Consider the following 20,663-nt stretch of genomic DNA (forward strand, 5'->3'; position numbering starts at 1 on the left):
GCTCCCACCTGTGGCTCCGCCCGGGGACCCGTGTGGGCGGGGCGGGGCGGGGCGGGGCGGAGCCTCCGCAACGCCCAGCCAATCGGCGCCCTAGCGGCCCCGCCCACTGCCTCCCGAGGCCGCGGCGCCTGCGCACTCGCGGCCGCGGCGCCCCGGGGCCCCTCCCCCGGGGCGGTGCTGACGCTCGCGCCGACGCGCCGGACGTCGGGCACGTTGACGCCGGCGACGCGCAGCCGGGCCCGCTCCTCCTGCGCTCCGCCAGTGTCCGGCCGCTGGCCGGCCTTCGTGACGGGCGGCGGGCCGCGGGGCCGCGGCGTGGGGCGGGCGGGCGCGAGCTGCCCGCGGCTGCCTTCGTCGGCCCCTGAGCTCGCCCGCAGCGAGCCGCCGCGGAGCCTCGTCGCCCGCTGCCGCCGGCCAGCAAGGTGAGGAGCGGGGGGCTGAGGCGGGCGCGGGGCCCGGGGCGCCCGGCGCCGGCCGGGCCGTCCCCGCGGACGGAGTGTCACCTGGGGGGCCGGGACGCCGCGGGGGCGCGGCTGGGGGCGCGGCCCTCGGCGGGGAGCCCCCCACCCAGCTCGGCGCCCCGCTGCTCCCCGGGGGGCTCAGCCCTGGGGGCCGCGCGCTGACCGCGGCGCCGTGGTGACCCCAGCGCCGGGGGCAGGGGCGAGGACCTGTGGCCACGGCGGGCGGGCCCGGGTCCCAGGGGCTCCGAGCACCCCCGGGTGCTGGGGCTTGTGCGGCACCTGACGCGGGAGGGCACGGAGGTGCGAGCGGTTGGCGGTGGCCGGCGCCCGCCAGGTGCGCGGCGCTGGGCTGCTGGCTCTCGGGGGTCGCGGTGCCCCGGCAGCCTCCGGAGCGGTGCCCGGCCTTTCCGCCGGAGACACCTAATAGCCTCTGGTCAGCTCGCCTTTCACTTTTCCTGGCTTCCTCGCTGGCCGTCCCGCGTGGAATTTCCACCCCCGCCTCCCCCCAGGTTTATTTTTTTTGGGCTGTAAACTGACGTAAGCGAGGTTGACTGACCAACCACGGCAGCCGCGGAGAAACACCTCTGCCCGCCCTCCCCGGACCCGGTTCCCAGGTGCAGCCCGGCATTCGCGAGCCGACCGCACGCGTTCCCGTGCGATGCCCCCTCTCTGCCCTTCCTGCCCCGGCCCCGAGCCGGGCGGCAGGAAAGTCAGGTACCAGAAGCACGCGGAGAGAGCGGAGCCTTGCGGGCACAGCACCCCGCGGGCCGCTCTGGGTCCGCTCTGGGTCCTCGCTGGTCGTGGCCCCCCGGGTGTCTCTGCCGACCCCCTGCAAGCAGGCCGGTCTGGGAGTGGGGACAGCCGGGTGCAGGTGTGTGCCCCGGATGACCGGGCTGCTGCCTGTCTTGCAGATGATGTGTGAGGTGATGCCGACCATCAGTGAGGCAGAAGGCCCCCCGGGAGGCAGCGGGAGCCATGGGGCCGGCTCCCCGGCCCAGCCCGACGCCGACTCGCACTTCGAGCAGCTGATGGTGTCCATGCTGGAAGAGAGGGACCGTCTTCTGGACACGCTGAGAGAGACCCAGGAGACGCTGGCGCTGACGCAGGGCAAGCTGCACGAGGTCGGCCACGAGAGGGACTCTCTGCAGAGGCAGCTCAACACCGCGCTGCCGCAGGTGAGGGCGCCCTGCGGCGCGGCTCCGGGCCGCTGTGGCCATGGCGCGGCGCGGCTCCGGGCCGCTGTGGCCGCGGCTGCTGACGGTTGTGCTTGCCGCAGCGTTGCTCGGGGCCAGCTCCTCGGGACAGCAGCCGCGCCCTGCCTTTCCGCGCTCGGGCCTGGCGTGGCCAGCGCCCTCCGTCCTCCCGTCTCGCTCGGGCCTGGTGTGGACAGTGCCCTCCGTCCTCCCGTCTCCGGGTCTGACGTGGACAGCGCCCTCTGTCCTCGGGCCTGGGTGTGGGCAGCCCTCTCCGTCCTCCCATGTTGCTCGGGCCTGACGTGGGCAGCCCTCTCCGTCTGCCGTCTCTGGGCTTTCCCTGCAGCGTGTGAGTTTCCTGCAGATTCTGTCCCACCGACCTGCAGTTCCCCTGAGGCGTCTGGTAGACAGACAGCTGGGCTTTGCCCTGGACTGGACAGCTGTGTTTTGTGGGTCAGGTTTGTTTCAGGAGCTGGGAGACTGGAGGTTGACCCCCCGGGAACTTGAAACAGCTGAGGCTGTTTGACCTCTCAGGGCGTGTCCTGCGGAGCTGAGTGGGGTTCAGTGGTAGGGGAAGGAGACGAGGGCGGGTGGGCCGCCCAGAGCACAGTGGGGATGCCTGGTTGCTGGGGGTCCGCGAGCTGTCTGCATGCCGCGTTCCTTATCCATAGAGGTGCCTTCGCGGTGGCTCCAGGGCGCTCTGACGAGTGAGCAGGTGCAGGACTGCTGCCCCGGTGCCCTTCTCGGCCGTCCTCGGCCGTCCTGAACACGACGAGCAGACATTCAGAGTTCCTTTTTAGCCATCGCAACTCGATGTTAGTGGTTTGTTGTGCGTTAGAGAATTCATTAAGATTTTTCTCTTTCAAGTCTTATAAACTACCAACTTTGTTTAGGTCAGATTTTAATGCCAAAAACGTCAAAGAATTGGCCGGCCCGTGTTGTGCGGGATTTTACTGTACGTGCTTGTAGGTCTTTTCCGCAGTTTCGTGTTTTGGTCATGGATACGGCACCCACGACAGTGCGTCCGACACGCGGGTGTTTGATGAGGTAGTTACCGGGTGGGGGCACGCAGGAGAGCAGGCCGGTGGCAGTGTGTGGCACACGGAGCCTCCGCGGGCGGCGGCGCCCGGGATCTTTCTGGAGAGGCCTGGTTGGCTGAAGGTGACGCCGCCGGTTCACGTCAGCGCCTGATTGCAGCACCGCCGAAAGCAGCCAGGGGACTTGTTTTGTTCCTTCTCTCTTCCTGGAATCTGGCTGGGCTTCGCTGGCTAATTGTGTGGCCAGATAAGCAAGCCGGAGAATGCTACAGAAAACATAGCTGCCGCCTGCGTCAGAAGGCTTCCCCGATCGGAAGTGTCCATCTCGGTGGATTTCACAGGCAGCGCCGTCCAGAATCAGCGCCCTCACCCAGAGCCTGGGCGCTGCCGGGGCTGAGGTCGGACGTCCTCCCGACCGCCTGCCGAGATTTGCTGGCTGCGTGTAGTACTGGGGACCTGGGAGACGTGGTCAGGTCAGGCCCGGGCTCCGCCCTCATCATGGATTGAGGACGTCACTGTGGGAGCAGGTTAGTTATCGTGAGAGCAGGTTCGCCATCATGAGGGCGGGTTAGTTATGGGAGCGGGTTATTGTGTGAGGGGTTAGTTATCATGGGAGCAGGCTGTGTGGAAGCGGGTTGTTGTGAGAGTTGGTTAGCCATCATGAGGGCAGGTTAGTCACTATGGGAGCGGGTTATTGGGGGTGGGGTAGTTGTCGGAGTGGGTTAGTCACTATGGGAGTGGGGTGGCCCTCATCCTCTCTGTGTTACCTGGCCACCTGCCCTTCTGCCTTGAGAGGAGGCAGCATCAAGGCCCAGGTCAGATGCTAGCGTGATGCTCTTGGACTTGCGGTGTCTAGAACAGTGAGAAATAAGGCTCTCTGAGTCACCTGGTCTGTGCTGTTACGGCAGCAGAACCGGACTGAAACGGGTTCCTGGGAAGCCCTCCCGCCCGCTCCCAGCAGCTGTCCCTGGAGATGGCCATGGGCTTGACTTCTCGTCACAGGCTACATACACCTGTTCTTTATGTAGTCATGAAATAATGTGGTGTTTCGTTTCTTGATTCTTCCCTCTGGTTATGTCAGAGTCGTGGGCTTGGAACAGAGTGCGCGTCCCCACCTGCTCTCTGGGAACAGTGGTAGGTCACTGTTCGTTGTTGCCCGTTCTTACAGATGCTGTCCTCGGGACTCCTGTACGTTTGTGTTGGGTTTGCACAGAGGAGTGGACTTGCAGAGTGCCGGCCTGTGTGTGTGTTCTGCCGTAGTAGGGGGACCCAGCCAGGAGGGTGCCAGTGACAATCCAGGCACGAGAAAGGCCGCTGTGTGCGTGTTCCCCAGCCTCTGGTGGTATTGGGATTTTTTCCCAGCAGTTTGGGCGGTGTCAGGGCAGGTCATCAGCTCGGCTCCTGGGCCCTGCCAGCCCGTGTGCGTGCAAGCAGAGCTGCTCTGTGTCCGTCAGCGTTTGGAGGGCTTTTGTGAGGAAATGGCCTTTTGCCCCTTTGTGCATGGGGCAGTCTGTTTTCTGTTTTTTTGTTTGTTTTTGTTTTTGTTTCAAAAGATTTATTTTATTTACTTGAAAGTTACAGAGAGAAGCAGAGACAGAGAGAGAGGTCTTCCATCCGCTGGCTCACTCCCCAAATGGCCGCAGTGGCCGGAGCTGCGCCAATCCAAAGCCAGGAGCCAGGAGCTTCTTCCGGGTCTCCTACGCAGGTGCAGGGGCCCAAGGACTTGGGCCATCCTCCACTGCTTTCCCAGGCCACAGCAGAGAGCTGGATCAGAAGAGGAGCAGCCGGCGCCCATATGGGATGCCGACGCTTCAGGCCAGGGCTTTAACCCACTGGGCCACAGCGCCAGCCCTTTTTTTTTTTTTTAAAGTTTTTATTTATTTATTTTTTTTATTTGAGAGGTAGAGTTGGGAGAAGGGTCTTCATCTGCTGGTTCCTCCCCCGATGGCCACAAGGACCCGAGCTGGGCCAGCTGGAAGTCAGGAGCTTTTTCCAGGTCTCCCACGTGAGAGCAAGTGCGGGGGCCCAGGTACTTGGGCCATCTCTGCTGCTTTCCTAGGCCATTGGCAGAGAGCTGGATCAGAAGAGGAGCAGCCGGACGTGAGCCAGCGTCCGTATGGGATGCCAGTGCCGCAGGCGGAGGCTGAGCCTACTATGCAGCAGCGCCAGCCGGGGCAGTCTCTTCTGCAATCGATCTGAGAATTCTTTATTCTGAGTACATGTATGTGAGTGTACATGTATGTGAGTGTACACATATGGTTGTTTTTACTTCTGTGTTTGCCTTTCACTCAGTTGTGTCTTTTGATAAGCGGAAGCTTTAGGTTTTTTTTTTTTTTTTTAAAGATTTATTTTAGGGGCCGGCGCTGTGGCACAGCGGATTAATGCTGTGGCCTGCAGTGACAGCATCCCATGTGGGCGCCGGTTCTAGTCCCTCCTGTTCCTCTTCCGATCCAGCTCTCTGCCATGGCCTGGGAAAGCAGTGGAGGATGACCCAAGTCCTTGGGCCCTGCACCTGTGTGGGAGACCTGGAAGAAGCTCTTGGCTTTGGATCTATGCAGCTCTGGCTCTTGTGGCCAATAGGGGCGTGAACCAGAGGAATAGACGACCTTTCTCTCTCTCTGCCTCCCCTCTCTCAGTGTAACTCTGACTTTCAAATAAATAAATCTTAAAAAAAATTATTTTATTTATTTGAAAGACAGAGTTACACTGAGAGAGGTAGAGAGAGAGAGACAGAGAGAGAGGTCTTCCATCCGCTGGTTCACTCCCCAGATGGCCGCAATGGCCGGAGCTGCGCCGATCCGAAGCCAGGAACTAGGAGCTTCTTCCAGGTCTCCTACACAGGTGCAGGAGCCCACGGACTTCGGTCATCCTCCACTGCCTTCCCAGGCCATAGCAGAGAGCTGGATGGGAAGTAGAGCTGCCGGGTCTCGAACCGGTGCCCAGCACTGCAGGCGGTGGCTTTATCTACTTCACCACAGCGCCAGCCCTCTGTTTTTCTTTTTTTTTGCCCTGCTGCACTGGCGAGGCTCTCCAGTATTAAAGTCGAATGGTGGTGTGGTGAGAATGGATGTTGTCTTATTCCCAATATCAGGAGGATGGCTTTCACTGTTTCAGCCTTCAGTGTAACAGTTACTGAGGGTTTTGGTTTATTTGTGTTTTATTTATTTGAAAAGCAAAGCTCCAGAGAGGAAGCAGACAGCTCTTCCCTCTGCTGATTCCCTCCCCAGACACCCGCAACAGCTGGGGCTTGGGAGGCTGACGCCTGTGACGGGGGACTCAGCCCGGTCCCCCGTGTGGATACAAGGACCCCAGCACTGGGGCCATGATCTGCTGCCACCCAGAGAGTGCATTATTGGGAAGGTGGGGTGGAGGCAAAGCCAGGACTCGAACCAGCTGCTCTGAAGGGACGCAGGTGTCCTGTGGCTGCCTGAGGCCGCGCCACAACACCCAGCCTGCTTAGGGGTTTGCAGAGACTCTCCATTGAGACGCTGCTTGAAATCACTATTACTGTAATGACTTGATTATTGCACTTGTTCATTTGAGAAGAAGAGACAGGGACAGGGAGAAGACAGAGCCGCTCTCGCGCACTGACTCACCCCTCAGGTGCCTGCAGCAGGCTGGGCCAGCCACAGCGGGCGGTGGGGATGGGCCAGGAGCGCAGACCCGAATCCCACGTGGCTGGTGGGGAGCCGGCACCTGCTGCCTCCTGGGGTGCGCTTTGCAGGAAGCTGGAGTCAGGGGAGGGGCCAGGGCTGGAACCCAGACCCTGCAGTGTGGGCTATGGGAGCCGCACACCAGCTGCGGTTGCTAAGTGTTGTTAAACACTAAAACTAAAAAACTAAATTTCTCAGCTGCAGTTTCTGCATCTTCTCAGACGATTGTGATTTTTCTGGTACGTGATGATTCAACTTTTCAAAATGCAATTCGGGGCTGGTGTTGTGGTGTAATGTGTTAAGCTGCCTCCTGCAGTGCCCGCATCCCATATGGGCGCCAGTTTTAGTCCTGGCTGCTCCTCTTCCCATCCAGCTCCCTGCTAATGGCCTGGGAAGGCAGCGGAAAATGGCCCGCGTGTTTGGGCCCCTGCACCACGTGGGAGACCTGAGGAAGCTCCTGGCTCCTGGCTTCAGCCTGACCCAGCCGTGGCTGTTGCGGCCATCTGGGGAGTGAACCAGCAGATTGAAGACCTCTGTCTCTATCTCTCTGTCTCTCTCTAACTCTGCCTTTCAAATAAATAAGATAAATATTTGAAAAATAAAATGTACAATTCTAGAGTGACTCCGACACTACATTTATGTGTAGATGGACCTACAATTTTACATTTTATATCGCTTTGTTAGGCACTGGTATCAGAATTATGCAGATCTCATCAAACAAGGTGGAAAGTCGTCTCTGTTTTTCTGTTTCCTAGAAGACTTCCTGTGGAACTGGTGTTTTCTTCCTTAAATGTTTGAAAGACTTGTCACAACCGGTTGGCATAGCGTTTTCTTGTGAGAATGAAAGCTTTCGGAATCAGGTTTTTTTTAAGTGGAATTAGGACTCTGAGTTAATATTCCTTCTTGTGTCTACTTAGGAATTTGCTCAGGCCACCCACCTGAACTTTGGAAGTGGAAACTGGCTTATTATACCCATTTTATCTGTATGATCTGTAGTGATGTCCCCTTTTAATATTTTTTTAAGATTTATTTGTTTGAAAAGCGGATACAGAGATCTTCAGCTCACTGTTCACTCCCTAATGGCTGCAGTGGCTGGGGCTGGGCCAGGCTGAAGCCAGCAGTCTGGAACTCCATTTGGTCTGTCACACGGGTGGCAGGGGCCCAAGCCCTCAGGCCGTCTTGCTCTGCATCCTAGGTGCGCCAGCGGGGAGCTGGATGAGAAGCAGAGCAGGCGGGCAGGAACTGGCGCTCCCGAGGCGCGGTGGTCCCGAGGCGCGGTGCTCCCGTGGCGCGGCGTGGCCCCTGCTCACGTGCCCGTCCCCTGGAAGTTCTTGATCTTGGGCATTTGTGCTTTGCCTCTTTTCCTGACTCAGTCTGGAGCTTCATCAATTTTGTGAGTCCTTTCAAAGAACCAACTTCTGAATTTTTATTTTTGTTGAATGCTTAATTTTTCTTCATTGATCTCTGCTCCTCTCTCCCCCTCTGCTCTTTGTCCGGTTTCCTGAATGGCTTCTCAGGTGGCGTGAGGGCTCCTTTCCCTTACGCATGCCTTTCAGCTGCATCATGCAAGTTTTGATAAGTCACATTTTCAGTATCTTATGTAAAAATACTTTCTAGTTTTCTTTGTAGTGTCTTTTAACGTCTTCACTTTTTAAAACAAGTATATTGCTGACTTCCCAGAGTTGGGGAGGGATTTTCTAGTTACCTGGCTTGACTCTGTTCAGATGTCTGTGCGTGCTGCCTCCGCGCGGTGGCCGCAAGTCTGGAGCCTTTCTGAAGGCCTGTGTCTGCTCAGGCGGCTGCGTCCATCCTGGGTTCTTGGACGTGATGTGTGTCCATGGAAGTGCAGCGTTTCCTTGGATGAGTTAGAGCAATTTTGGGAATCATGTAATTCAAATTCTAACAGCTATATTTAACTAAAATGAAATTGTAATAACATGGAGAATCTGAAATGCTCAAAATCAGATTTTTAAATTTTTAAAAATTTATTTGAGGCTGGCGCTGCGGCTCACTAGGCTAATCCTCCACCTGTGGTGCCGGCACCCCAGGTTCTAGTCCCGGTTGGGGTGCCGGATTCTGTCCCGGTTGCCCCTCTTCCAGGCCAGCTGTCTGCTGTGGCCTGGGAGTGCAGTGGAGGATGGCCCAGGTGCTTGGGCCCTGCACCCCATGGGAGACCAGGAGGAAGCACCTGGCTCCTGGCTTCGGATCAGCGCAGCGCGCCGGCCGTAGTGACCATTGAGGGGTGAACCAACGGAAAAAGGGAGACCTCTCTCTCTCACTGTCCACTCTGCCTGTCAAAAAAAAAAAAATTATTTGAAAGGCAGCGAGAGAGCTGTTGCACCTGCTAGTCCACTCCCCAAATGTCTGCAACAGCTGGGGCTGGGCCAGGCCCGACCTAGGAGGCAGGAACTCCGTGGGGTCCCCTGTCTGGGTGACCATCACTGCTGCCTTCCAAGGAGTGCAGTAGCAGGCAGCTGGATGGGAAGTGGAGGAGAGACCGGAACCCAGGCGCTCCGACACGGGATGTGGGAGTCCCCCAGGCAGCAGCCTAGCTTGCACCACAGTGCCTGCCCCTCACAGTTTTCTGAGTGCTGTCCTAAGTGGGAAATCCTCATGTGACAGGTTGCATTCAGATGCTGGTGTAAGGTTGCCTTCAGGCTGTGTGCATAAGGTGTGTGTGAAAGGTGAATAAATTTTGTGTTTAAACTTGGGTTCCATGTCCATGCTGTCATTCAAATATGCTAAAATCTGAAAGAATCCAAAGTCAAACACTTCTAGTCCCAAGCATCTGGATGAGGCATTCTGAACCTGCGTATTCACAGCTTGGTGGCAGGATGCGTGTTGTACCCACGCCTGACTTAGTACCTTAGAACTTCCTAGGTGCAGCTGTTTCCTAAGTCACTTGGACTGCTCTCACTCCTTCCCACCTTTACATCAGTGTACGTTTTAATTTTAGATATATAGATATATTTTGGTGTTGTCCTCTTGTACAGTTGGTGTTTATATAGATTTATGTTCATAGTTACCTTTTTTAAAAAAAATAATTTATTTGAAAGAGTTAGGAGGAGAGAGAGAGAGAGAAGAGAAAAGGGAGAAGAGAGAAGAAGAGAGACGAGAGATAGGTACGTCTTCCATTCACTGGTTCACTCCCCAGATGGCCACAATGACTGGTGCTGGGCATGGCCAAAGCCAGAAGCGTGGAGCTTCTTCGGAGTCTCCCACGTGGGTGCAGGGGCCTAAGCACTTGGGCCATCTTCCACTGCTCTCCCAGGAGCATTAGCAGGGAGCTAGATCAGAAGTGGAGTAGCCAGGTCTCAAACTGGCACCCATATGGCACCTGTATGGCACCCGTAACCTGCTATGCCACAGTGCCAGCTTCACCTTAAAAAAAAAAAAAAAGATTTATTTATTTATTTTGAAAGGCAGAGCAACAGGGAGAGGGAGAGACAGAGAGATCTTTCATCCACTGGTTCACTCTCCAGATGGCCACAACAGCTAGGGCTGGGCCAGCTCCAAGCCGGGAGCCAGGAGTTTCATCTGAGTCTCCCACATGGGTGCCAGGGACCCAGACACCATCTTCCACTGCCTTCCTGAGCCGTTACTAGCAAGGTACCGGGTTGGCCGTGGCACAGCTGGGATACGAGGAGCTGGCAGCGCAGGCGGCAGCTCTGCCTGCTGCGCACGGTGCCAGCTCTGCTGCTTCCTTAGAAGTTTATTTTTATGCACTTGAAAGGCAGAAAGAAAGAGGCAGGGGTCGGTGAGGGGGAGTTGGGAGGAAGGCAGGGGGTATCTTCCATCTGGTGGTTCACTTCCTGAATGCCTGACCTCGGCAGGAACCCCATCCTGGTCTCCCGCATGGATGGCAGCTGTCGCCTCCCACGTGCATCAGCAGGAAGCTGGACTGGGACTGGTGTAGCTGGGGTTCCAGCGGACACGTGCACTCGACCCGTTTGTCTTCGCGATGTTCCGGTTCTCTGCTAACGCCTTTACGTTTTGTCAGGTGCACTCGAGCAGGTGGAGTCTGCGCGTGATAACTGCCTTAGTGGGCGCCTCTGGGTCTGCTGCTTTTTTTCTCTCTCTCTTTTTTAAAGATTTATTTATTTATTTGAAAGAGTTACACAGAGTGAGGAGGAGAGGCAGAGAGAGAGAGATATCTTCTATCTGTTGGTTCACTCCCCGATTGGCCTCAACAGTTGGTGAGGCACCGATCTGAAGCCAGGAGCCAGGAGCTTCCTCTGGGTCTCCCATACAGGTGCAGGGGCCCAAGGGCTTGGGCCATCTTCTGCTGTTTTCCCAGTCCACAGCAGGGAGCTGGATCAGAAGAGGAGCAGCCGGGTCTCGAACCGGCGCCCATATGGGATGCCAGCGCTTCAGGCCAGGGCTTTAACCCACTGCGCCTCAGCGCCAGGCCCTCCCGCTCCCCCGGGTCTGTTTCTAGTTGTGTTTTGTGATTTCATGTCAGATATTATGTGTGAAAAGGTGCAGCTCTGTGGTGCTGTCCTTTTTTAATTTTTTTTTAAGATATATTTATTTATTTGAAAGGCCTCTTTCGTTTGCTAGTTCACTTCTCAAATGACTCCAACAGCTGGACCTGGGCCAGGCTGAAGCCAGGAGCCATGAACCTCATCCGAGTGTCCCATGTGGGTGCGGGGAACCTAGTAGCTGGGCCGTCTTCCGCTGCTTTCCCAGGTGCACTAGCAGGGAGCTGGATCGGAAGCCGAGCCGCGGGGGCTCGGACCTGGCAGTGTCCTGTGGGGTGCTGCTCCCAAGCAGAGCCTGACCCGCTGTGCCACAGCGCTGGTCCCTGAGCGGTGCCGTCTTGCTCCAGTCTCCTCCTGGCATCTGCGGTGCCTGGGGTGGGACCTGCGTGGCTCGGGGCTGGAGGTTCGGTCCTTGATGGCCCGGTCTGAGCCGCCTTCACCACCACCAGGCGTATCCCCAGGCACCTGTTGCGTGGCGGGTTCTGAAACCTGACTTAGGCCTCTCCCCGACCGACCGCTGGGAGGCCGAGAGCTCAGCCTCCGCGCGCCTGCTGAGGGTGGGCTCCTCCTTCCTCCCTCTCCCTGGGACCTTGGTGCCTTCGGTTCCGGCCACTGCAGACCTGTCCTGTGGTTTTGTCTTCCAGCCTCACAAGACATCCAGAGCTCTGTTGGCCTTGCCTTCTGCTGGCTGCGTGCTCTGATTTCTGTCCAGCGGGTTGGTGCCCTGTCCCTGCTCCCTTTAGGGCTGACACGTGCCCAGGGGACGGTGGGGCCTTGTGTGGGACTTGCTTCAGTGGACCCCCCCATCTTGGCCCCTCCAGTGTGGTTGCCTTGGAAGGCTTTATCAAGTGCAGTTAGCGTTCTAGTTCTGGGTGGATGGATGTGCTGCCAGCTACCCAGGCGTGCCTCTGGGCTTGCAGCAAGACGTTGGTTGTAGTAATTGTATTGATTACCACTGTTTGATAGGGGAGCAGACAGAAGCACACGCTCAGTTCTCAGTGAGAATCCCCCCTTTGCCCTGCCAGCCACTTAGCCACTCGACGACAGTGGAGTGAGTGGCCCACCCAGCAGGAGACACAGCCCCTTGGCCTCTGGCTTCTCTCTCTGGGCCATATGTAGAGAGTCCCCTCTCCCCTTGCCTTGTCCCTGGTGGGTGAGTCACCTGGTGTCACTGTCCAAATTGATCCCGGGGGCAGTGTTCGGAGTTTCAGCCGCATTTGCAAATGCAGGTTTTGTTCTTAAAGACTGGTGCGGTGAAGCCTCGGTCTTTCTGAAGGCAGCAAGTGCGATGTTTAAAAGACATCTTGTGGCCGGCGCCGCGGCTCATTAGGCTAACCCTCCGCCTGCGGCGCTGGCACCCCGGGTTCTAGTCCCGGTCGGGGTGCCAGATTCTGTCTTGGTTGCTCCTCTTCCTGTTCAGCTCTCTGCTGTGGCCCGGGAGGGCAGTGGAGGATGGCCCAAGTGCTTGGGCCCTGCGCCCGCATGGGAGACCAGGAGAAGCACCCGGCTCCTGGCTTCGGATCAGCGCGGTGCAGCGGCCGTAGCGCGCCAGCTGCAACGGCCATCGGGGGGTAACCAACGGCAAAGGAAGACCTTTCTTTCTGTCTCTCTCTCTCACTGTCTACTCTACCTGTCAAAAAATAAATAAATAAATAAATAAATAAATAAATAAATAAATAAGACATCTCGCTGGGAGAACTCCAGGACGTTAGAGCAAGAAGAGGGACTCCTTAGCATTCAGTTGTAGGACGGGTCCCCAGATTCTGCCTGTCTGTCCCACAGACTGCTAGTCCTTGAGACAGGTGCCCGGAGCTCAGAACCCCTAAGGAAGAAGGTCCTAAGATTAAAGCTTGGTCGGGCTGGTGCTGTGGCGTAGCGGGTAAGGCCACCGCCTGCAGCACTGGCATCCCATATGGGCGCCAGTTCAATACCTGGCTGCTCCACTTCCGATCCAGCTCTCTGCTATGGACTGGGAAAGCAGTAGAAGATGGCCCAAGTACTTGGGCCCCTGTACCCATGTGGGAGACCCGAAGGAAGCTCCTGGCTCCTGGCTTTGGATCGGTACAGCTCCGGCCATTGCGGCCATTTGGGAGTGAACCAGTGGATGGAAGATTGATCTCTCTCTCTCTCCTCTCTCCGCCTCTCCTTCTCTCTCTCTGTAACTCTGACTTTCAGATAAATACATACGGAAGATTACAGCTTAGTGAGAAATGAGTCTGCCTTGTCAGGCGTGTTCTGATCAGAGTGAGGGGTGCGCTGGTGGCAGTGGAGTGAGCAGAGCCTGGGGAGGAGGCCGTTTCCGTGAGGTCTGCACAGGTGTTACAGCCAAGCCGGAACACCAGACGGCCTGACAGCCATGAGGCCTAGGGTGAGGGGAGTCAAGGGCCCCACGATCAAGCTTGGTTAGCGATCAGCACCTAACCCTAACCCTAACCCTAACCGCGAAATGAATTGATCCGGGGGAGTGCTAGCGGCACGGGAAGAGGTGGGCTTTCGGCTGCGTTTGCAGGTGCTTTTTGGTTGTCACAACTAGGGGCAGGGATGCCCCTGCACCTTCTGGAGTGGGGCCCCATGACACACAGTTATCAGGCCCAAGGTGAGGGTGCTGAGGCTGACACCGCGGTGTGAGGAGTCCCCGGCTTCGTCCTCGAGCCCCGGGACTGGCGGCAGCGCTTCCCACCGTCAGGTGATTGAGGGCCGTCTGGAGCCCGTGCAGGATCTCGGCTGAAGCTGGTGAGCGACTCGGGCACAGGTGGCTGCAGGACGCCTCCTGAGGTGGGTGACGGCTGCCGCCCTTCCTCCCGCTGTTGGCTGATGGAGCAGTGAGTGCATCCCTTGGGAATACTGCCCGACCGTTTGCAGCTCTGTCCACACTCAGCTCACCATCTTGACATAGCCCTGCCTGCACGTCTTCCTCCGTTTCCTTTAAGTGTATTTATTTATTTGAGAGGCAGAGCAGCAGAGGCAGAGAACACCCTCATCTGCTGGCTTATTCCCCAGGTGCCAGCTGCAGCTGGATCTGGCCGTGCTGTGGCCCGGAGCCTGGAGCTCAATCCAGGTCTCCACACGGGCGGCAGAGGCCCACGCGCTTGAGTCACCACCTGCGGCCACCTAGGATGTGGGTCAGCAGGACCTGGATCGTAGTGGAGCCTGCACCCAGGCCTTCAGTGCAGCAGGCCTCTCACGCGTAAGCTGCACCTGCTTTGCCGCAGCACCCACTCCACCTGCACCTGTAATCCGCAGCAAGGACTCAGCCCTTCCGTCCTGTTACTCCCCGTGTGAGTGGCTGATCAGCTCCTGGGGGTGTTGTTGAAGACAGACAGGGTCCCTGAGATACAGGTTGTGAGACACACCTTCACAGAGGATGTGTTACAGGGAGAGACTTGACCTTGGGTGTGTGGAGCGGGCTGCCTGCCACTCAGATTTTTATTTATTTTGAAAGGAGAGAGATGTTCCATCTTCTGGTCCATTCCCCAAATGCCCACAATAGCCAAGGATGGGCCAGGTTAAAGTCAGGAGCCCAGAACTCCATCTGGGTCTCCCACGTGAGAGGCAGGGGCCCGAATACTTGAACTGTCACCTGCTGCCTCCCAGGGCGTGCAGCAGAGGAAGCTGGGACTGGAAGCAGAAGCAGGCCTTGACCCAGACCCTGAATGTGGGGCGTCGGTGCCCCACGGAGCGTCTTGGCTGCTGCACCAAAGCGTCTGCCCTGCTGGGTCGGCGGTGATGCGTCCCATCCCACGTGTGGGTCAGGCTGCCGAATGCACACGGCAGCCAGCGGCCGCTGCTGGGGACGCCCACACCCACTGCAGGAGTCCAGTGTCGTCCCTGCTGGGTCACTCGTGCTCCGGCTTCCTGCTCACGCAGCTGGGGAGGCTGCAGACCTGCCGTGCCCATGGGAAGCCCGGCCCTCGCGGAATTTGCCTCTTTCTGCCTCTGTCTCTGCCTTTCAAGTAGATAAAATAAAACATAATTTAAGAAAATAAAAGCTTAATTTATTTTGGTGTGAAAATTTCTGAAGTCCATGCATAGTATTTTTCATAATACTCATTTTCCATGAACTTCGTGAGGACCCTTGTAAGGCCGGGATTTCAGTGTACTGTGCATGGGCGTGTAAAGTGTGTGACGTGCACACTAGTGTCGGCGCTGTTGTGTGCAGGCACTGTCCTGGGTGCTGAATATTCCATTTGTAATAAGAGGTGCGCAGCTCTCGTGTTTCTCAGTTGTGTGAAGAGATGGCAGAGAACAGAGAGCGAGTTCAGCACACGGAGGACAGGGCACACGGCCGTGGGAGTGCGTGCTGTTTGTTGTGTGGGCAGAACTTGGCAGTGGCCCTCCCCGGTGCCCACCGCACTCCTTCCCCCACTGCACTGCTCTGGCCCGTGTGCCCTGCTGTGAACTTGGCTTGGGAACATGTGAAGTTGCTTCAACTCAGCGGTGACCAGCATCCCCTTCCCCCCAGACTGCCCTTCCCCTGTGAGAAGGAGACAGCGTGCTTCTTGGGCACACAGGCCGCATCCTGCTGTCCGCAGACCTGTGTGTGGCCTCTCTGTCTCCGCGAGGCCCAGTGCTGAGCTGTGTATCCTTACGTCTTCACGGCTCGAGTCCCGTGGCCCCGTGGCTTTCCTCCCGATCATGGTCGATCGCTGCCTGCGCTTTCTGAAATGCAGATGCCATGGCCTCCCCTCTACTTAGGAGGGTTCACTGCTCCCCTTCTGTCAGGAAGTCAAGAGCCCGAGAGCCATGCCTCTGCCTTCCCTGGGCACCGCTGGTCTGGCTGCCTCAGCTCTGCCGGTGCCGCCCGTCCTGGGTGCTTCCTCACGTGCAGATCCGCTGTTTCCTGCAGCGGCTTGGTGGGTGAGCTCTTCTCGCACACCAGGCCTTTCTCCCCTGTCCTCTGCTCTCCTCGTGTGCTGCCCGTCGGGTGGTCCTGCCCCCTACCCCTAGAGAGCCAGTTTTGTCCTGTCCGTGTCTGCAGGTCCTCAGCCACGCGCACACCTGCCAGGAAGTCTGTCTCCTGCTAGGGAAAGGCCATGCATGGCCGTGCTCACCTGACAGCCCGTGTAGGTTTCTGTTGATTAAGCTGGTCAAAGACTTGACATCACAGACGTGCAGGCAGGAAATGCCCACCGCACGGGGGCTTCGCGTCCCTTCCTCCCACTCCCCAGCCTCCCTGCCCTGGCGTCAGCACTGTGGTGGAGGCACGCGGTTCCCGGCAGTCCTGGCCTGGCGCTGCCAAGGTGGCTTCGCCTCGTGGTGGTGTCCGTTGATGCTCCCGACCGAGCCGGTTCTCTGTCAGAGAAGCTGCCCCCGGGTTTTCCAGCTCTGCCCTTACTGCTGGGTGATGGACCCCAGCTGTAGGGGAGAGTGCCTCCTGGCTGCCTCTCTCCTGACTTGGGTTTGTGTTCAGTGTGTCACATTCACCGTCCTTGGGTGGGATCCTGAAGTTGTTCCGGTTAATGGGGAAGAGATACTTAGGAACAGGAATCAGAGCTGGTGCAATGGCACCGTGGGTTACCCCGCTACCTGTGACACCAGCATCCCACATGGGCACCAGCTCAAGTCCCAGCTGCTCCACTTCCTATCCAGCTCCCTGCTAATGCACCAGGGAAGAGTCAGAAGATGGCTCAGGTGCTTGGGCCCTGCCCCAACATGGGAGACCAGAAGAGGCTTCTGGCTCCTGGCTTCGGCCTGGCCCAGCCCCAGCTGTTGCAAGCATTTAGGGGGTGAACCAGCAGATGGAAGACCTTGCTCTAACTCTGGCTTTCAAATAAAATAAATAAATCTTAAAAAAGGAATGGGAATGACTTGGGGCCAGGTGTGCTGGAGTCACAGGTTGGCACCTCCTGGGTCCTCTGAGCACACAGAGCTAGAAGAAAAGATTCATAAAGAAGGAAAACCCTGGTTTCATGTTGATTTATGTTTATCAACTAAAACTTACCTTGTCCCCTAATTCATTTCATATTTATGTTTCTTTTTTCATACTGACAATCTTGATTTCTAATGATATTAACATTGCTTATCCAGTGATACACAGGAAGTGCTTCAACATTTTGGTATCCTGGGGCTGGTGTTGTGGCGTAGTGGAAAAATCCGCCACCTGCAATGCTGGCATCCCGTATGGGTGCTGGTTCGAGTCCTGGCTGCTCCACTTCTAATGCAGCTCCCTGCTAATGGCCTGGGAAAGCAGTGGAGGATGGCCCAAGTGCTTGGGCCCCTGCACCCATGTGGGGCAGAAGAAGCTCCTGGCTCCTACCTAGCCCAGCCCCAGCTGTTGCAACCCTTTGGGGAGTGAACCAGTGGATGGAAACCCTCTCTGTCTCTCCCCTCCTTCAGTAACTCTGCCTTTCAAATAAACTCAGTCTTTAAAAATAAAAAACAAGCCGGCGCCGCGGCTCACTAGGCTAATCCTCCACCTTGTGGCGCCGGCACACCGGGTTCTAGTCCCGGTCGGGGCGCCGGATTCTGTCCCGGTTGCCCCTCTTCCAGGCCAGCTCTCTGCTGTGGCCAGGGAGTGCAGTGGAAGATCGCCCAAGTGCTTGGGCCCTGCACCCCATGGGGAGACCAGGATAAGCACCTGGCTCCTGCCTTTGGATTAGCACGGTGAATCAATGGCAAAAGGAAGACCTTTCTCTCTGTCTCTCTCTCTCACTGTCCACTCTGCCTGTCAAAAAGAAAGAAACATTGTAGTATCCCGTTGTTTTTGCAGTCAACCTTTTAGTGAGGTTTCTTAGCCATTGTTTTAGGCCTTAGAATAAATAACATCTCAAGAATATGTAATTAGAATAGTGGATTTGGTGTAACAACCACACCGATAAAATAACTAATCAGTGTGGTGTAGAGTTAGGCTCGTTTGTTCCTGTTCTTAGTTTGGGGCTTGCAGTTTCCTTTTCCAGGTTTGCTGGTACATTTACATGGCTCAGAAGGCAAATCATGACACACACACACACAGAGGTCTTGCATGGCAGGGGTGACCGCCTGGGCTGCGTGCATGGACAGAGGTGACCGCGTGGGCTGTGTGCATGGGACAGGGGTGACCGCGTGGGCTGCATGCATGGGGCAGGGGTGACCACCTGGGCTGCGTGCATGGGTGGGGTGACCGCGTAGGCTGCGTGCATGGGTGGGGTGACTGTGTGGGCTGCGTGCATGGGGCAGGGGTGACCGCTTGGGCTGCATGCATGGGTGGGGTGACCGCCTGGGCTGCATGCATGGGTGGGGTGACCACCTGGGCTGCGTGCATGGGTGGGGTGACCACCTGGGCTGCGTGCATGGGTGGGGTGACAGTGTGGGCTGCGTGCAGGGTTGGGGTGACGGTGTGGGCTGCGTGATGGGACGTCGCTGGTTTTGCCTGTTGTCCTGAGCAGTTAGTGACGGCCCCTTTCGCTGGGCAGTGGGGCTTAGCTGAAGCTTGGCGGCGCCTGCGGATGCTGATCTAGAGAAGTGGACAGAATGTCTCACTTTGTAGATTTTTTCTCTGCAGCTAAGGCAAGCACTTGGCGGCCCGCAGACTTGTGGATTGTAGCTCTCTTGGCAGGGGAGCTTGCGCCTGGAGGTCATATTCTTGTTTTTCAGAGTCTCATTCTCATTCAGAGGAAGAAATTTCATTTTGCTCCAAAAATAAATTTGGGAGCTTGAAGCACAGCCTGTGTTTCCAAGTTTTTGTGCTTTGCAAATGGGCTAATTATCCTCCTGCCCGTGTGGTTTTAAGCCTCTGCCAGGACTTACAGGAGTTGATTTCAAGTAGGGCATGCTGAGGTTGCTGGATCAGGTATCTAAAAGTGAAAGTGGAGCTTGATCAATATTTCTAAACCATTGATCTCTCTTGAAATCCTAGGGTGCTTTAGGAAGGCAGAGAGCGGGCCTGAATTACAGTGCCGTGGGTTAAGCTGCTGCCTGGTGATGCGCCTGGGAAAACAGCAGAAGGCGGCCCAGGAGTTTGGCCCTGCACCTACATGGAAGACCTGGATGGAGCTGCCGATTTCTGGTTTCTGCCTGGCCCGTCCCCGGCCATTGTGGCCATCTAGGGAGTGAACCAGCAAGATGGAAGATCTCTTTCTTCTCTCCTTCTCTAACTCTGCCTTTCAAATAAAATAAATAAATCTTAAAAAAAAAAAAAAAAAAAGAAAAGGCAGAGAGCTCTGTTCTCTCTCCACCTTGAAAATGATATGGGTCGAAAAATGTGCATGACAGACGATGTCACGGTATCTGACGCTCTCTGAAACAGGCAGATGTGGGGGGGTGTTCTTTTGAGTGGTCTGCGGTGATACTTCTTTTCAGTGCCCATAGAAATATGAAAGACTTCATTTGTTACTAAACGGGAAACCCAGCTGATGCAAAGAGGCTTACAGAGATGCTGTGGGATCTTACGTGTGCTGTGGGATCTTACGTGTGCTGTGGGATCTTACGTGTGCTGTGGGGCTCAGCCCCGCAGCTCTACCCGGGGTGTGTTCACGTGGAAGAGACTTGGCAAACTGGCATCTTGTTCCCGGCACTGTTGGAGCCACTTCCCAAGAATGCAGTGTGCTTCACTTCCCCTGCCTTTTTGTGACTGGCTTGAATGAATGAGTTAAAGGAGGTCACCCGCGACATGCCTTGCCGTGTCTTTTATTATTTTAATGTTTAAAAAGATTCATTTATGGCCAGCCCTGCAGCTCACTAGGCTAATCTTCTGCCTGCGGCGCCGGCACCCCAGGTTCCAATCCCGGTTGGGGCGCCGGATTCTGTCCCGGTTGCCCCTCTTCAGTCCAGCTCTCTGCTGTGGCCCACGAGTGCAGTGGAGGATGGCCCAAGTGCTTGGGCCCTGCACCCACATGGGAGACCAGGAGAAGCACCTGGCTCCTGGCTTCGGATCGGCACAGCGCCGGCCGTAGTGGCCATTTGGGGAGTGAACCAATGGAAAAGGAAGACCTTTCTCTCTGTCTCTCTCTCTAACTCTGCCTGTCAAAAAAAAAAAAAAAAAGATTTATTTATATTATTTGAAAGGCAAAGTTACAGAGAGAAAGAGGGAAGGAGGGGGAGAGAGAGAGAGATTGAGATCGAGTGGACAGTTGAGAGAGAGACAGAGAGAAAGGTCTTCCCTTTTTGCCGTTGGTTTACCCTCCAATGGCCGCCGCGGCCGGCACACCGCGCAGATCTGATGGCAGGACCCAGGTACTTATCCTGGTCTCCCATGGGGTGCAGGGCCCGAGTACTTGGGCCATCCTCCACTGCACTCCCTGGCCACAGCAGAGAGCTGGCCTGGAAGAGGGGCAACCGGGACAGAATCCGGCGCCCCGACCCGGACTAGAACCCGGTGTGCCGGCGCCGCGAGGCGGATTAGCCTAGTGAGCCGCGGCGCCGGCCAAAGATCTTTCATCTACTGATTCACTCCCCAAATGGCCAAAACGGCCAGAGGTGGGCCAGGTTGAAGCCAGGAACCAGGAGCTTCTTTCTGGTCTCCCACATGGGTGCAGGGGCCCACGCACTTGGGCCATCCTCTGCTGCTTTCCCAGGCTCATTATCAGGGAGCTGAATTGAAAGTGGACAGCTGAGAATCAAACTGGCGCCCATGTGGGATGCCAGCGCTTCTGGCCGTGACTTAACCTGCTGTGCCTCAGAGCCAGCTCCCTCGCCATGTCTTATATCCTGTCTGTCTACACACCTGTTTCTCTCCTCACCTCTGCCCACACATACTCCGAGGTCAAGGTGAGTGGGAGGCAAGGAAGGCTGTGTGTCTGGGGGATTATGAACTTGGAGCTGGCTGGCCCATACGCCACTTTTCCATGGTTGCCTCTGAGCCGGGGATCGTAAGTACTGGCTGCTGTTGCAAATACATGCTGCGTGTCTGCCGCTGTTAGGC

At 56.8% G+C, this 20,663-nt stretch overlaps 1 protein-coding gene across 20 annotated transcripts in view; it reads left to right on the forward strand.

The window, feature by feature from the left end:
* The first annotated feature begins 215 nt into the window (after positions 1–215).
* Positions 216–20,663, forward strand: part of PPFIA1 (PPFI scaffold protein A1) — a 103,918-nt gene continuing 83,470 nt past the window's right edge. For 19 of the 20 annotated variants that reach the window (XM_070061187.2, XM_070061318.2, XM_070061265.2 and 16 more), the window contains exons 1-2: positions 216–422; positions 1,373–1,636. In XM_070061187.2, the coding sequence (XP_069917288.2) occupies positions 1,373–1,636 (264 nt within the window). In that variant the 5' untranslated portion in view covers positions 216–422. Of the gene's footprint in view, positions 423–1,065; positions 1,176–1,372; positions 1,637–20,663 lie in introns of those variants that run through there. The other variant, XM_070061229.2, reaches the window with a different exon arrangement.

The sequence above is a fragment of the Oryctolagus cuniculus genome, chromosome 1 (genome assembly GCF_051225735.1).
Source record: "Oryctolagus cuniculus isolate XC-2025 breed Fujian yellow rabbit chromosome 1, ASM5122573v1, whole genome shotgun sequence".
NCBI lineage: Eukaryota > Metazoa > Chordata > Mammalia > Lagomorpha > Leporidae > Oryctolagus > Oryctolagus cuniculus.